At 40.4% G+C, this 17,001-nt stretch overlaps 1 protein-coding gene across 1 annotated transcript in view; it reads right to left on the reverse strand.

Moving 5' to 3' along the window:
- Positions 1-4,617: 4,617 nt before the first annotated feature.
- Positions 4,618-17,001, reverse strand: part of myt1la (myelin transcription factor 1-like, a) — an 81,732-nt gene continuing 69,348 nt past the window's right edge. Inside the window, 10 exon segments of the mRNA XM_039782316.1 lie at positions 4,618-4,790; positions 5,951-6,013; positions 7,533-7,676; positions 8,559-8,662; positions 9,040-9,131; positions 9,423-9,644; positions 12,371-12,454; positions 12,577-12,639; positions 15,258-15,326; positions 16,734-16,885. Of these exon segments, the coding sequence (XP_039638250.1) occupies positions 4,650-4,790; positions 5,951-6,013; positions 7,533-7,676; positions 8,559-8,662; positions 9,040-9,131; positions 9,423-9,644; positions 12,371-12,454; positions 12,577-12,639; positions 15,258-15,326; positions 16,734-16,885 (1,134 nt within the window). The 3' untranslated portion in view covers positions 4,618-4,649.

Genomic DNA, 17,001 nt, shown 5'->3' on the forward strand with positions numbered 1-17,001 from the left:
GTATACTGTCTGAGCCCCGTTATTACACGTATTTAGAATATATTTCAAATGATAATATGAATTTAACATAAGGGTGTACTTACTTATGCCCCCCTGTATTTTAAGGAAGAACATTCATTTATTTATTTACGATACATTATTCATTCACAAAGAAAATTGGTGTCCTTAAAGGTTGGATTTTTCCTCATTTTTTTTAAATTAAGGCATTAAGATCAATTTCCAAAAGTAGATTTGTTTCATTCCTCTTTTTAGTCAACTTTAGCATGGGTGTATTCACTTGCTGAGCACTGTATATTATTTATAACTGTGTCACCACCTTGTGACCTGTACAATATAGGCCTACAATTTCTTATTCATCTGCAGCCTATATATCTGTATTCTCACTCATCTGTAAATAAAAGATGTCTGTGGTGTACTTATGTTTTTACTATTTCTTACTATTATTAGCTTACTCTTATTTTTTTGTTTTTTTTATTCCTATTAGCATATATATACATATATTTTCTATTCTATTTATCTGTATTTGTTTTATCTGTTGTGTTTCCATTTAAGTTTCTGTAACAAGGGAATTCTCCCAGTGTGGGATCAATAAAATCTGTTATCTTATCTTAAAAAGAAATGGAAACGCTCAAGTAAAGCAGGCTACAAGTACCTCAAAATTGTACTTAGTATGTATTTAGTTACATACACAAATGTCAACAACACCCAGCCCTGTTAACTGTGATGACTTGTTTATCTTCAGCAGGTTTTATGCTCCACAAGTTGATTTTAATTAATTGAAACTACTGCTGCCTTGAAGGAAGAAAAGATACACTTGACAGTAATAAAACATGCACACAAAAAATACGGGGTGATCCATTACTGTGTATTATGAACTTTCCTAAATATGAGCTTCCAATTCAAGACGAGAACAGGTCTTAATCAGTGTTGCAACACAAGATTTATTCAGAGCAAGAGATGCCAACACCAGCATGATAAAAATTGTACAAACTTCACAAGTCAAATGAAAATATCACGTAGTGTATCTCGTGACCTTAAACGTACAGCAAAAATATCAACAAAACCCATGCCATGTGGTAAGAAAACTGTTATTGAAAGTTTGCGAGAAACACAGAAAAAGGGGTAAAAGGAGAGAAATGAATGTTGTATAAAAACCCCTTATCAATGCACTGCTGAAAAGAAACTGTAACATTTTCATAAACTGATGATTTCACAAATAGTCATATGGATTTATTTTGCATTCTAGCATGTAACATGTTAGTGTTGAAATTCTCTATATGTAAATAGTTACAGTTTAGCTTTTACATCTGATATTACAATATCTAGTCTATTGACTTGTCTTTAAGTGGCAGAATTGTGCTTTAACTCCCATTTCCTTTGTTATCAGTAAGAATAACTGACTACATAAAAAATACAAGCCGTCAGTCTATCTAATGCAGTAGTTTACTGGCAGGAAGCTGCAGACACAAAGCTTTGGACAGAGATGGGAAGTCAGGGAATGAGGCTTTGCAGTAAAAGTCCAAAGAAGAAGCGTCTTTAAAGGAAACTCCCCCTGTTAGTACTTTCTTTTTCCAGCCTGAGGGAAACTATAGATTGAAAGCAAACTGGAGAAAAACATCAATTGGCTGTTAAAGGTGCAGTAGGTAAGACTTATAAAACTAACTTTCTGTCATATTTGCTGAAACTGACCCTATGTTCCAGTAGACCTAAATGAAGTAGGTAATAAAAAAAAAAAAATCCAGCTCCTCTGGCACCACCTACAGCCTGTAGTGTGATTTGCAAAAATCCACTGCTCCCTGTTCAGATGCACCAATCAGGGCCAGGGGGGGGGTGTCTAACTGCGTGTCAATCACTGCTCATGCACACGCATTCATTCTTCCTTGTGTGGGGAGGGGCTAAGAAGACTGTTTTGGGCTTTAGCAGAAAGTGGGGAGGGACTGAGAAGTTGTCAATGTTAAAAATGTTTGGCTAAGTCCTGGATCTTCCCAATCCTACCTACAGCACCTTTTAACATCACGTTTAGCCAGGAATCAGTCCCTCAGAGTCACCAATCAAATGGTTATGATTTGGTGGAAGTTATAGTTAACTCTTGATTTTTCCCTTAAATATCTTTACATCAGTAAATATTTCCCACACATTGGAGATATATAAAGTTGATGTCGTTTTTATAGTTTTAACGTAAAATCTGCTGGACATTACTCATATATTAGGACATTTGGGGTTGCTACTTGAATTTTAACGGTCAAAAATATGTTTTTATTTAACTGAGAGCAACATCGTTTGATCCATTTCTCTACTGAAAGGCATTCTGGGAAATGTAGGAAATCTCAAACTGAAGTAGAATGGGAAGAGGCGGGTTGATGTACGACACTGAACCAGACTGAGGGCTTTTAGCTTTTGAGTAATCACATTTTTATTTATTTTTTCAAAACAAAGGGCTGTAGTTGCCTAATTCATCCAAAATGGACCCAGAATCCAAAAGTAAATCTAAGCTGTAGTTAAAAAGAAGAATTTTAAATTTACATGTTATACATGTCTAAAGAATGCCTCTAAAACCCGAATAATACCCCACGTCTTAATTGGAAATTGCTATATTTGGAATAAGGCCTTATACTTGAGCGTACGTTCTGCGCGTGCACGTGACGTAATACGTCTCCATAAAGCAGGCAGCGCTAATCTGTATTGTCGCCCAAAAAATGAAAACCGTTAATGACGGAACATCTCTCTAGACCTCGTAAACACAGAGCACGCTGTCGTCAGTCACTGTTTTCATCAGAGAGGGTTGATAGTAGTCAAGAAGGATCGTTGTTGTCATTACTCGCTGAACGGAGGAAAATACGATGGCTAGTAATGAGAAGATGCTGGCGTTGTCCGCTCTCGGGCTCTCCCGTTTTCTCGTGCACTGATTCGCTAGTCAAGGTCTAGCACTCCACCAATCAGATTGGTCATTGAGTCCGACTGCCCACTGGCTGATTCAACAAGTCAAATTGGGCAAAAAAAACATACTGGAATGGTGGTTAACAATGTAAGGGTACCGAAGGGGGAGTTTTCCTTTTCCTTAACAAATCAACCAAGTGAAATTTGTTCCAGGTTGCTTTCAAACAGGAATCACCAGCACAAAGTCTTGTCAAAGTCACAGTTTCCACAAACTTGCTGTACAGTTTTTGCTTCATTTACCACGTGATAATACTTTGACATACTCCAATAAAGTGCATGCATGATCGACGGTATTCAGAAAACGTATTCCATCAGTACTGTGATTTCAGATTGAATGTCATCGTAAGGCCGATTCAGATCAAATACTCAGTCGGTGCGTTACGACTGCTGGCTCTACTTTTTATTCATCTTTTCAATAACAATCAAAGATAATAAAAAAAGTGCTGCTTGGTCATCATGTCGTCTGGCATCATGTCCCATTGTGGCTCACACAATAAGATGCGTGATTGGAAAGACGTTTTCTACAGAACAAGTGCAATATACAATGATGGATGGGGACGTTTGACCCTGTAAGTCCAGTGGAGCCGTCAGCCTTTAGAAAGAAAAATCATATCTACAAATCCTTTCGCCTGCCAAGTGCCTCTTAATCGACAATAAAAAACATCAAAACATGGAAACAAAGGTGTCCCTGTGCAAAGTCGAACATGACAGAACCAAAGTCCTTTCACCCGCGTCAGATTTCCTAAAACATGATTGTAGTAAAAGGTTTATACAAAACGCAATACATTTATAGTTAGTAAAAAGATCTATCAGCTCTTTGCTAGTTTAATTCATAAGAAATTGCATATACCCAAACATTTTTTCATATAGATTGCATCCCATATCTAAACAAATGATTTAATATTATCATACCAATATTGCTGACACGTTGTCCTATTAGCTAGTTCAAGGTTGATGAATAAAAGAAATTCAGAACGGCAGATTGTCTCCTACATTTTCTGTAGCCATTGGTCTTTCCGCTTCATTCTCCGCACAAACACAGAAAAGCGACAGAAACAGGACAGTCTGAAACCAAACAACACCGAAGGGGATGATGGGATTTGCACCAGTAAGTTTCCGTGTCATGATGTTTGAAATCTTCTTGCTTATAGCATTGGTTCTTCTCGTAATTTTAGCTAAAGATTTACAGTAATATAAGTGTCCACTTTTGAAACAATACAAAAATGAATGATGTACATCCATTAAACAACCTCCAGCTTTACAGCTTGTGAGAGAAGCCTTTCGAAAATGATTGCTCGTAAGGTTCCCCCTCGCTGCTCTGCTCCCCGTTAAAACCGTGAGGTCCAGTTTTTTGACGTCTCGCGTTAAAATAAGAAATGATTCAAGCTTACAATGAATAAATAAATAGATACATATACACTAGAATGTGCATACATTAGCAGCTATAAACAGTACATCACATTATATTAGGTCATATGAAAATGTACAAAACGTGAATGTTCGTTTTAAACGTTGGTAATTGTTTTCAAAGCAAGGCAACGACAAATAAACAATAAAAAAAGAGATACCCATGGAGTTGAGAGCATAACAGCAGAAGAATTAAAAGAACTATTGTAGATTACAGCAGCAAAAAACAACCCATTCCCCTTTTTTTTTTTTACTTTTTTGTTGTTGTTTTTGCTTTGCATTTGTTATTTTGGCCTCAATCAGGGCTAGACCTGGATACCCTGAACTGCCTGTTTGATGTTCTCCAGCAGCGCCTTGTTCTCCGGGCTCTGGTACTGGTCCTGGTGAGTATACATGTCTGTCAATGTACTCACATAAGTGTCAAAGTTCTGTTCATTCATTGGCTCCTGTGAGGGGAAAGAAACCCACGAAGAAACAAGACATCAGAGGGATTAGAGTTTGTGCTTTTAGAGAATAAGTATGTTTTCTGTAAGACAGTGTGGGGAAAGGTTTGGAAGACAAGCGGACAGCAACGGACGAAGGGAACATCATCAGGGAAGCATGGCTCGCTTACACAAACTCACTGAATACTCCTTTGTTATTAAATTGTAATATTATGATTAATAGCTATACTTCAGCCTGTGAAGGTCTACGCAATGCAACTCCAAAACATGCGAAAATCAGGAGAGGGATGGATAGCTGGTGGATAGATGAAAGGTTAATGTTTAGCATATGGAGACAAAATCAGAATGTTAAAAACTAATGGGAGGTTAATGGGCAGATGAATGAGACACAATTCGTTCCACTCAACTTAGCCGACTGGGAGTTTTCGTCTTTTAAGAGACAGAGCAGCTTTGGCCTTAAAAATAGTACAATTGGTTGAGTTTAACCTCAGTGGCTTAAGTGTTTTAAAAAAAAAGATAAAAATGTGATTATGACTTGTTTGTTTGGACGAGCACAGTTAGTTTTATATGTGGTGTCCCACAAGACTCCATTTTAGGCCCAGTTCTTTTTATCCTGTAATGTGCTTTCTAAGCCCAGTTTCCCTAGCAATTATGCCTAATGTGAATATTTCTGCATTTAATATCTGTGCCAAAGTTTATTGCCAACACTGGAAGTCGAGTGCCTGTAAGGGTGTAGAGCTCGAGGCAGGGGTGAGCATGCAACACACAGAGTTTTTTGTTATTTCATCAGAATTGGACTTACTTTACTTGTTGCGTTATTCAGGAATATGTAAATAAAAGCAAAATACAGATTTCTGTTGCCGGTGACCTAACCTGGATCCAACTGCACTTCGGTGAACTGCGGTTTAACTCAACCAATCAGATTATTTCAGATTTCAGAGCAGCTTTGCCTTAAGGTTTGTTGATCTAAAACTACTATTAGTATTTAGAATAAGAATTGTCCACAGGTATATTAGTTATTGTTACTAAAACAACTGAGTTACACTCTTGTATACTGCAGTATAAATGGATAGCTGTAATGTGTGGACACCACAGTGGGGGGGAAAGGGGGTGACAGAGCAGAAGAGAAGGATAATTGGATAAAGGATAAATGGATCTCTTACTCTGGGAGGCATCTGTAAACAGCAGTTATGCTTTACTGGGGCCTCTTTCTGTGGCAGCGGTCTCTACAGGAGAGGGTGTACAGAGAAGTCTATTAGCCCGCTACTTATACGGCGGTGTCACCGAGAAAAAGACACAACATCCGCCTTAGCAAGTGATTTCTCCCTCTGGCTCTGTTCACACTGCAGCTGAAAGTTTCCCCAATTTGGATTCTTTAAAATAAAAGACAAAACAAAAATTCTCTTTTGAGCGCTCAAATCAGAATGTCTGTTACTATACCACAAGTAGATTTTTAATCATCGACTTGAACGAGGCAAGACTGTGGTGGAGACACATCATGACACCTTTTAAAGGTAGCTCAAATTGGAAATAAACTGTACTGAAACTAAAATAGATATGACCTATTTTGTCATGTATTGTTTATTTCCTATTATTATTATTATTATTATTATTATTATTATTATTAATGGATGTATCTTATATCCGAGAGAACGTATCAGCAGAAAACACAAAAGTCTGGAAACAATAAAGGAAAAACTCTGCAGAACTTTTCACTCTGTCTGGCAAAAATCAACTAATTTGAGGAAAATTGAATCCAAACTAGTGAAAGTGAGCAAGATTTAGAGCTTATTTGGAAAGGGATGAATATCAAATTTCTTGTTAAGACGGACATTGTCCTTGCAGTGTGATATGAAGCAACATGAATGGAAAGAGATTAGGCTAAGAGTCCCGTTATAAAGCAACTTGGGGGCATACTGCTTAAAGAGAGATTATCCAATTAGCCCCAGTCTTCTTTCTACACTGAGACAACATGACGTCAAAACAGCCATGAGCACTTCACTCAAACTGAAAAAAGAGACCGTTTCTTTGTGTGAAACTCTGTGAGGCGTTGTAAAGCACTGAGGAAGCACAGCATGGACTGCTGGAAAAAAGAAGAAGAAGGTGGCGAACAGAAAGAAGCAGATGAAGAAAAAACTTGAGTGTTGCTACAGAAAAGGCTGGAGAAGACTTTAACACCTCGAGGGATTAAAATCGTGATGTTAGTTGGCTTCAGACCAGTTCCAGTCTTTCACTGTCCCACAAATATTAAAATGTTTAACATAAAGAAGTAAACAAATATAGCATTTTTGTTTTTTGACAGAAGTTCTAACCTCTGAAAATGAAGTATCTTTTATTTCAAGTTCATAATTGTGCAAAATATCTAAATTTTAACAAATCATTTTGTCTATTATTTAGTCATAAACATTATATTTTCTTCATTGAAAGAGCAAAAAATAATTCTGTCATGTTTCAAGATACGACAACCCTCTATAGATTCTAGAAACACTTATTTTGGAAATGGATTACTTCATATTAACATAAATCAGATCAGATTTCTTCGAATCAGTCGATTTACCTGCCAGTGTGATAATTGCAAATTTCAGGTCATTTGACTGAAGTGAATCTAAGGCAAAGCTGATGAGTCTAGATACAAGGAAATATGACTTTCCAAGTTTGTAATCTCCCTCTCTTTAAGGCCTTGATTGTAAAAATATTTTACCAAACAAACCATTCGCCTAAATGTGCAGTCAACTTATTTCTTACCATGTGTGGAAGCTGGATGTTAGCTAAGCTGTTGATGAGTGACTGGCTGAGGTTGGCCAGCTCGTGCAGCAGCGAGTCGTTCTGCTGCTCGATCACCTTGTTCTCCTCTTCAATGGACTTCAGGTTGGTCTCCATGGTGGTGATCTGCCAGACGAGGACATCAATTATTAGCAGCAGTTACATTTTGGGGGGTGAAATATGTCCCCTTCCTCTTTCTTTGTGTTGGCGTTCTAACCTCCGGTGGATTTCTGAGGACTATGGTTAACTGCTCCTCAGATCTCTGCAGGGTAAATCCAGACAGCTAGCTAGACTATCTGTCCAATCTGAGTTTTCTGTTGCATGACTAAAACAACCTTTAAACGTACACATGTTCCACCCAAACAAGTTCCTTCCCGAGACTATTTTGCAGAGTCACCGGGGCTCTGTTCCGCCCAAGACGATTGTGATTGGTTTAAAGAAATGCCAATAAACCAGAGCACGTTTTTCTCCCATCCCAGAATGCTGTGTGGAGTTGTTTTAGTATGTTTTAAGTACAAACATTTGTTATAAACTTAATCATTTTTTTAGATGTTTATCAGCCGGGGAAGGTTAACCTGGGATTGAAATGTGCTTTTTGGAGTCAGTGTGCATCACGGTTTTCAACAAAAAATCAATGTTATATCTTTACAGTAAATTACTGTAAATTCTAAATTAAATTAAAGCCAATTAAATAAAGGCCTGGATGCTATTTAAAGAATTTACAGCAAGCTAGTTCTCTAACTTTGCAAGATCTTCCGTGTAAAAGGCTGCATCATCTGTGAAATGTCTTAAATTAACAGAGGCTCTCCCTCTCATTCTACTGTAGTGAATTCACTTCACAAATGTTCTACACATTTTCTATATCTGGTATAAACCCTTAGTAGCAGGAATAGTGTTTGGTTTGTTACAGGATTCACCAGACTCTTAGCTGTTTTCCAAACCAGCATCAATCAACGTCATACTTTATGTATTTATGCTGCAGTAAACCCACACTCAGAAGTTTCTTACTTGTGTCCTCAGTTTTATCATGTCGGACTCCGCTTGAGTGTTGGACTCGTTCAGATCTTTGATTTCTTCATCCAGCTGTTTGATTTCTTCATCGTTTTCGATGCCTTACACGAAAAAGAACATTTAATTAGCTTTATTTATTTTATTTATTTTATTTACTAGCGTCAGGGATAATGCAGAAAACAATAACGTGATACAGATTGCATATAGGCTTTCAAGACAAGGCTAATTTGCAACCCTCCTTGGCTTAGCTTTTCTGCTCTTATCTGTCACTACCCGATCCGTACCGGAAACCCAATCCGTTCAGGTCCTATCCCCTGACCAATGGGGCTATCCTGACCTGAACCATTCAAGGGCTATTCCTAACCTCAGCCATCTACGCATATGCGTAGAAAGGATCAGGTTTCTGATATGGATCAGGAAGCCACAGCATCTTCTCTCAGTTTTAGGTTAGGGTTATGGGTTTGGGTTTGGCTCTGACCTTTGCTTGCTCTTTGCTTGATTGTCAGCATCTCCACACCGCTCATCCTGGCTTTCTTCATAGCCGAGGTGGCACGGGGACAACCGGAGAGACTGGAATAAAACACACATACACACACATTGACGAAAGCTTGACTGCAAATGGATTATCAATCTGCTTCAAATGTACATGTCTGTGCTAGCTGATTTTCATTTTAAAAACAAAAAAAGCAATGGCAGCCTGTAAGGAAAAAAAATGTATGTATGTGAATTATGATTTGCAAAATGGTCATCAGGATAAACATCAAAGCTGGGGGAAAAAAAGCTTTCAATTAAAACAGTTATAGTATCAAAATCAAATTTCTGTGATACAATTGAAACAGAATGACACAGAGCCACGCCCACCTCCGATGCGTCAGGAAGCTCCCACTGACGTGTCCCGAGCCGTCGCAGCCTGGGGTTGGGCAGCTCATGCCGTCCGTCTTGCCAGATTTCCAGACAAACTGCGAGCCGTTGACGTAGCTGTCCTTCTGCCTCTTTGCCGCCAAGGGACAGCCTGACGCGCTGCGGTGGGAGGCGTACTTCCCCGTCACATGTCCCTGTCCGTCACAGCCCGGCACCGGACACCTGAGAGGAAGACGAAACACTGAGGTGTCAAGGAGCTTCACAGTCAGCATTTAGGTTGCCTTTGTTTGGTTTAACTGTTAACACCGCCGAAAAGGCATGCTGGGTACAGCTCGCTCCCTTGCTGCCTACAGTACTTTCAAGAACACATGAAGAAAGAGACATCAGAGATGTTACATTTTAGCAAACTCAAACATTTCAAGCATCAGTGATATCATTTTCGAATGAATGCTTTTGTTCCGGAAAAATAGCCTTGTTCCAAATAACTAGCTGTTAGCATATGACACGTATATTCGGACACAGCTATGTCATGGCAGGTGTATTGCTCAGGACCCAAGGAAGCGCAGTGTCGAGTGCGAAGTTGTTTGGATGAGCGGTTCTCGAGCAAGCAGCGATACCACAGGCCAAGCAATCGGCCCGTTCCCCACAGGCACGTTTTCAACGGGCACTGCACTTGGAAATACTAATTGTCATTGCATACACTTCAATTACTGCAAGTCGTATACAATTTAAAAAAAAATACTTTTGCTATCCGGAAGGGCAAAAATACATATGAAGAATATCAGACTGCCACTTTGCAATGCCATAAGAGAAATCAAAATGTCTTCTCAAAGCCAGTTAGGGAATGGTCCTACCTTTCAATTGCATTACCAAGCTACAATAACATAATTTTGACAAAACAAAGTTGGCTAAATGTTGACTATGATGTGTTATCTATCTGCAAATGGGAATGGGAATGAATTGAAACCAATGGCTGTCTGAGAGGAAGCAAAGCAATCTAAAAACTGACGGATGATTTGAATAATGTTGCGGCAAAAGTAATCCTTATACGTATATGCAAAGGGTAGCTGTTGAGCTATTAAGGATCTGTTCAGGACTCTCCTTCTCTCCCCTCCAAGGCCCTAAGGCCACAGCGGTGTAACGACGAGCAGGACAAACAGCGCTTGCTCTGCAGGTGACACCTCCTCAACTTCCAGCCAGTCTGCTCTGCCTCCTGTATCCCAAAACGCCCTTCGCCGTGACATTTGTGCTGATTAGAATGAGCCGAGCGTCGGCGGGCCGCTCTCCAGCCGACCTCAGGTTAAGCTTAATTACGATTCCACTGTTAAAGATGATGGTGGATGGGAACAGAGGTGGCAGCAACAGCTGGCTGCAGACTGACACCAGCTGAACTTATTATTCACAAGGTCCTATTGGCTTAACATTATGGCTCCGCTTTAAGGTAAAATGTCAAACGCTCGCTAGTGCTAACCTTTAGCGGACTCGGCCTGCTGGGAGCGGGAGGTGAAGTGGAGGACTGTCCACAGCTCCTCTCCAAAAAACATTTTTTTTCCAAAGTTAGAAAGGTCAGCGCACACAGGCAGCATTTTAAGAGAGAGTAGATGGATGAATCTGTCGACAGCAGGACAGACAGAGAGCCATAGTTTCGTTTTACACACCAGGAAATATGAACCTTGAATTTATAAAGTTATAAAAACGGCATCAATACAAAAAGCTCAGTTCCAGGGGCAGAACTTTTGATACATTTTTTTAATTCAAATTACATTTTCAAACTACTGCTGGATTAATCGATTAGTCAACAGATTAATTTTAATTCATCAATTAATCGCCATTCATCAACAGTCACTTCCCTCTGTTTTGTATCATTGTAAACTGAACATCTTTTGGGTTTCGGACTGCTTGTTGACAAAACAAGTAGTTTATAGACTCTGGGCTGAAATAACTATTTTCCACCATCTTCTTGCATTTTATAGGCTCAAAAGCTGACCAATTAATCCTAAATAATAATGGCAATAATCATAAGTTGCAGACATAATTCTATATTACATTTTGTTACTCAAATTCAAGTGTATATATTCTAGCTTAAAGAAGTTAGAATGATCTCTAGGACTGACCGAGAGGCCACTGACTGAAGTGGCAGACACATGGAGTTTGCGCAAAAAAAAAAAAGCACCTAAAGGACTCTCAGACAGTGCGATAAAATAATCTGGTCTCATGAAACCAAGATTGAACTGTTTGGCCTCAATTCTAAGCGCTCTCTTATCTCATCACCTGCACAGTACGATTAAATGGCGATGTGGGATTTGTGGGAACAAGTGAAGAGTACTCTTCAATAAAAAAACCTGATCCAGCGCTATTAGGGCCGAAGGTTCAACTTCCAACAGGACAACAGCACAAAGCCAAGAAAAGACAGGAGTGGTTTAGGGAAGTGAAGCCAAAACTGCAAAGGGGGAGGGGCCCCCTGGCTGCAGTATCACTCATAAATCCTGCCCCCCTCCATGTTAGCGGATGGGTCATGGGCCAAACTAAAAAATCAAAGTACACATCAAATAAATTTCTTCCAAAGATGGTTTCTGTCATTTTGAAGGTAAAAAATATGTTAACACTACTTTTAATTAATAAATGTCCTCAAAATATGAAACTTTGCTCTGAAATAATTTTTGTTCTGTTTTTCTTTGTCCTCTTGATACTTTGCCAAAGACTGCTTATATATATATATTCTCTTCAGGTTTTGGCTGTGAAACAGTGTAACTGGATGTGATGAAGGTATATGGCTGTCTTCCATGACACAGAGGTTGGAAAGGAAAACATGAGCGCATAATTTAGTTAATTGAGGGAATGGAATGAGCGTATTAACTGCAAAAATTACTAATCTGAGGGTACGATTTCACATAATTCCCCTCCTGAAACTTCCCAGGCTTTATATCAAAGCTATATAGAAACCTTACTTGATTGGCTCCTGGTCGTCCTTGTCCTCTTTGCTGTGGAGGATTTTGATGCCGCTCTTCTTGGCTCGTGGACAACCGGACAGACTGCAGGACAGAAGGCCAATTTAGAAAGACACGTAGAGTGAAGTACTGTATCTTTTGTTGTTGTTGGCTGTAGCGCTGTGCGTGGCTGCAGCCAGTATAAGTCTAATGCGTGGATACTGTACCTCCTGTGGGAGGCGTAGTTTCCAGTGATGTGTCCGGATCCATCGCAGCCGGGGGTCGGACACCTGAGGCACAAACGTTAAACAGTGTCTTGATCTTGTACAATGGACTTGAACCCCCATTTGGACAACCTCCACATTGCTCAGATTTGGGGCTGCAGACCAATAGTCTTTTTTTTTTTTTGCTTAGGAATGTTCCAAACTGAGTGCGTTGACCTAACAGTATCAAGGTGTGGCAGCTTTGATCAGAGCAGGTGGAATTCTCTAAATGCTAAGGGAAGGCGCTTCAATGCTTCAATTTCTTACCTCCTTTAGCATAGGGTCGCAAAATTACAAAGCCAGGTGTGAGTGCAGTCGGATTCTCTGAGCACCGCAGTTGTCTTTGTCCAAGACTGTCCTCCCCCCCCCGAAAAAGGCCCACAAGCTCTTTCTTCAAGCAACAATTACAACTCGTATTTACGATTACATTTAAAGTTTAAAGTTGTGACGCCCTCTAGTGGCAGTAGTAGTTATGACGGGAGCAAAGAAGTAAGTTGACGAAGTATAAGAGCGCCAAAGAGGCAGGGTGAGGTGGTTCGGAGACCCGGGTTCATGTCTCGTTTTAAACAGTAAATATATAACCGTAAATGGCGAATTTTTTTTATCAAAGAAATGGACCCACGTCACAGTGTTTGATGCTGGTCATGTGACCTGTAAGGTTTCATTCTATCCGGTCAAATAGGAAAAGTTCCGGTCAAATATTTTCCGTGTTTATTGCGCTTATCACAATTGATTGGCAGGCTATATAAATAATATTATTAAGGGATGTAGATTTATACTATTATTATTGAAATATAGGCTACTTGCTACAGGCAGAGAGACTAAACAGATTAAATCAATGCACCTAACATTGTCATCCATCCATCCATCTTCTTCCGCTTATCCGGTGTCGGGTCGCGGGGGGAGCAGCTCCAGCAGGGGACCCCAAACTTCCCTTTCCCGAGCCACATTAACCAGCTCTGACTGGGGGATCCCAAGGCGTTCCCAGGCCAGGTTGGAGATATAATCCCTCCACCTAGTCCTGGGTCTTCCCCGAGGCCTCCTCCCAGCTACAACCTAACATTGTGCCGATCTGAATTAAAATAGGCCTATTGTCCATTTGCTAGGCAGAGGAAATAAAACATCACAAACTACGGTCTACAGTCGTTTTTTAAATGAAAAAACATGATCGTTCATTGTTTTAATAAAATGAAAGACATGAAAATCACTGTAGTCTATTTTAACACAATATAAATTATTTGGATTTTCGGTCCTCCCCCTTTTTTCCAGTCAATGACCAGTAAGTACCAGACAACAGAAACTCAGCCATGTCACGTTCATAACCGGAAGTGAAGTAAAGTCTGATTTTAACCCAAACCCCAATCTTTTTCTAAACCTAACCAAACTGCGACCGTTGTACAAAGTGTTTAAAACCGCGGCAGTTACGTTCTCTGGTTTAGATATGTATTATGTATTAGTGGGGGTAGGAATAAACAACCTGTATCGTCGTATGGTTCGAAGGACTTGTTGCTTAGTCCTTTTTTTAAAATTTTTTCTTTACATCTTCCCTTGACCTAGCCTGGCTCCGCCCCTCCTACGTACTTCCATTCAATTTTCATTTCCCTTCAGTACTCCGTCTGGGTTTGCGGTATAGTCTTGGGTTTTCTCCGGCCAAATAGTTACCGGTCCAATCAGCGAACAGAGGAAGTGGCTGAGAACGATGACGTTGAGGTCGTGCGCTAGTTTGAGTTGTAGTTCTGTAATGGCGGCGGAGAAAGATGCGAGCGAAGCCATTTGGTCCGTTATGGCAACGCTGCCGAATATCCAGAAGTTAAAGCCCGAGCAAGAACAATCTTTGCTGAGTTGTGTTGGGGGGCCATGATGTCGTGGCCCTCCTCCCCACGGGGTTCGGGAACAGTTTGATCTTCCAGCTCGCTCCGTTAGTGGTGAAGGAGTCGGCTAAGGCTAACGCTAGCGATGCTAAGCCAACGTCACGACCAAAAGTTAGCGATTGGTTACGGCAGATCCAGAGTGGCTCGGGGGAGATCCAATAGTTTTAAACTTCAACAGAGTACCCACCTTCAAGGAAGTTAACACTTGTCAATGGAGAGTGGCCAGACTCTCTGGACTAATGAAATGTACCAGAGTCTGGTAGGACCAGGCTAGTGGACCAGAGTCTGGTAGGACCAGGTTAGTGTACCAGAGTCTGGTAGGACCAGGCTAGTCTACCAGAGTCTGGTAGGACCAGGCTAGTCTACCAGAGTCTGGTAGGACCAGGCTAGTGGACCAGAGTCTGGTAGGACCAGGCTAGTGGACCAGAGTCTGGTAGGACCAGGCTAGTCTACCAGAGTCTGGTAGGACCGGCTAGTGGACCAGAGTCTGGTAGGACCAGGCTAACGTACCAGAGTCTGGTAGGACTAGGCTAACGTACCAGAGTCTGGTAGGACCAGGCTAACGTACCAGAGTCTGGTAGGACTAGGCTAACGTACCAGAGTCTGGTAGGACCAGGCTACCCTTGACCATCGAGGTCAAGGATAAGTGTTTAGGAAAAGACATGGGGCATACATGTTTTTTACTTTTCGACCACAGGCTTGGTCTTGTTTAGTGGTCTTGACTGCAGCCCTGCTCTGAACACACTCAGGATTATATTGACTTTGTAGGCTCACCTGAGTTCTTGTGGGTTGGGCGTCATCATCCCGCGGATGTTCTTGTCGGCCAGCTGGCAGCTTGACAACCTGCAGCAGTGAGAGAGACACAAACTGAACACCAACAACATTCTCACTTGATTCCTTCAAATGAAACATTTCTGTCTTGTGTCTTTGAGATGAGCAGCTTGAAATAAAAAAAGACGTTCTTCTTTTGTACCTATGGGTACTGTATTGCGTTTTTATAATTATGTTTATATGTACTGCACGTCTTCAAGGCCAGTTTCCCACATAGGGACAAGAGCAACAGTGAAGTGTGGTTGGCTTTGACTGAGTACTGCTATGACAGCGCTGCTTTGATCAGGTTAGAGGTACGAATGAGCAGCGGTGGAAGAAGTATTCAGATCCTTTACTTAAAACTACATTGTGTAAGCATTTATCCCATGTTCTAGCCACTCCAATATTAACTTTGGTCTTGTTGCTTTGCCTGTTGCGGTGTCGTTTTTAATTCTCTTTTTCCTTCACGGCTGGCATTCGTCACGATGCCACTGAGTGTAAAAGGGCGAAAGGCCGAGGTATGTCCCTCTTTGGCTAATGTATTTTAAAGATGAAGGCGCTACATGGCTGCTGCCATTCAGAGTTTTTTTTTTTTTTGACTCGCTAGTATGTATTCTGAATGATTCTGAATGTCAGATTCTACACTTATGAGAATACTTTGATTAGTTGGTGGAAGTAATTACACATGAATGAGTACATATTTGTGAAAGAATATATATGGAATGTAGAATTTGTTTTTGCTAAGAATCAAGTCAAAAAATTACACAATGGAGCTTTAAGTAAAAGTACTAATACCACACTGTAATAGATGTGAAAGTCCTGCAGTGAAAATGTTACTTAAGTAAAAGTCTGTACGTATCATCAGGAAAATGTTCTTAAAGTATTAATAGTAAAAGGACTAATTTAGTAATGCAGTAAAATCCTCTCATTTTAGAAAGTGTAAAGGATCCAAACTGTTGTGTGTTTAATGGTCTAATCATTTTAGCTGGACTTGTAGGCCGTTATATTGTTGGGTAGTTACTTTATTAAAAAACATGTTTTCTGTGCCAAAATCTTAATTTATAAAGTAACTAGTAACTAAAGCTGTCAGATGAATGTAGTGGAGTAAAAAGTACATTATTTCTCTCTGAAATGTAGCGGAGTAGAAGTAGAAAGTGGCATGAACAGTACCTCAACATTTGCACTATCTATACAGTCTATATTAGACTGCACAAACCACCCCCTACGATCTGAGTTTGAAACACTCCCCTTAGGGCGTAGATTTAGAGCACCCCATGGTGTTGGGTAAAATTGCGTTGTATATATTGCGTAAAGGAAATGTTTGTACGTTGTTTGCATGTGTTTTTTTTTCTTGCACTGCGATCAAGTTTCCCATTTGGGGTTAGGATTAGGGCTAGTAAATGTACTTAGTTATTGCACCACTGTGTGAGTGAGTCTTACGCGATGAGCTCCTTCTTGCTCTCCTTGCAGGGCGGGTACTTGTGGTGTTTGGGGCTGGGCATGGTGACCTCGGCCGGGTAGCGCTGCTCGTCCAGCAGCTCCTGGAAGGGATCCAGCTCGTCGCTCTGGTGTAGGGACGAGAAATAAGAAGACTACGACACGTCACTACGGGCTCCATGTGAACACATTAACACATCTCACTTTGATTTTCGCGAGAGGCAAAACGTTGTGGTAGGTTTTTCATTTGCAACACTGCAAGACATTTTAT

This window comes from Perca fluviatilis, chromosome 18 (assembly GCF_010015445.1).
Source record: "Perca fluviatilis chromosome 18, GENO_Pfluv_1.0, whole genome shotgun sequence".
In the NCBI taxonomy this organism is placed as follows: Eukaryota; Metazoa; Chordata; class Actinopteri; order Perciformes; family Percidae; genus Perca; species Perca fluviatilis.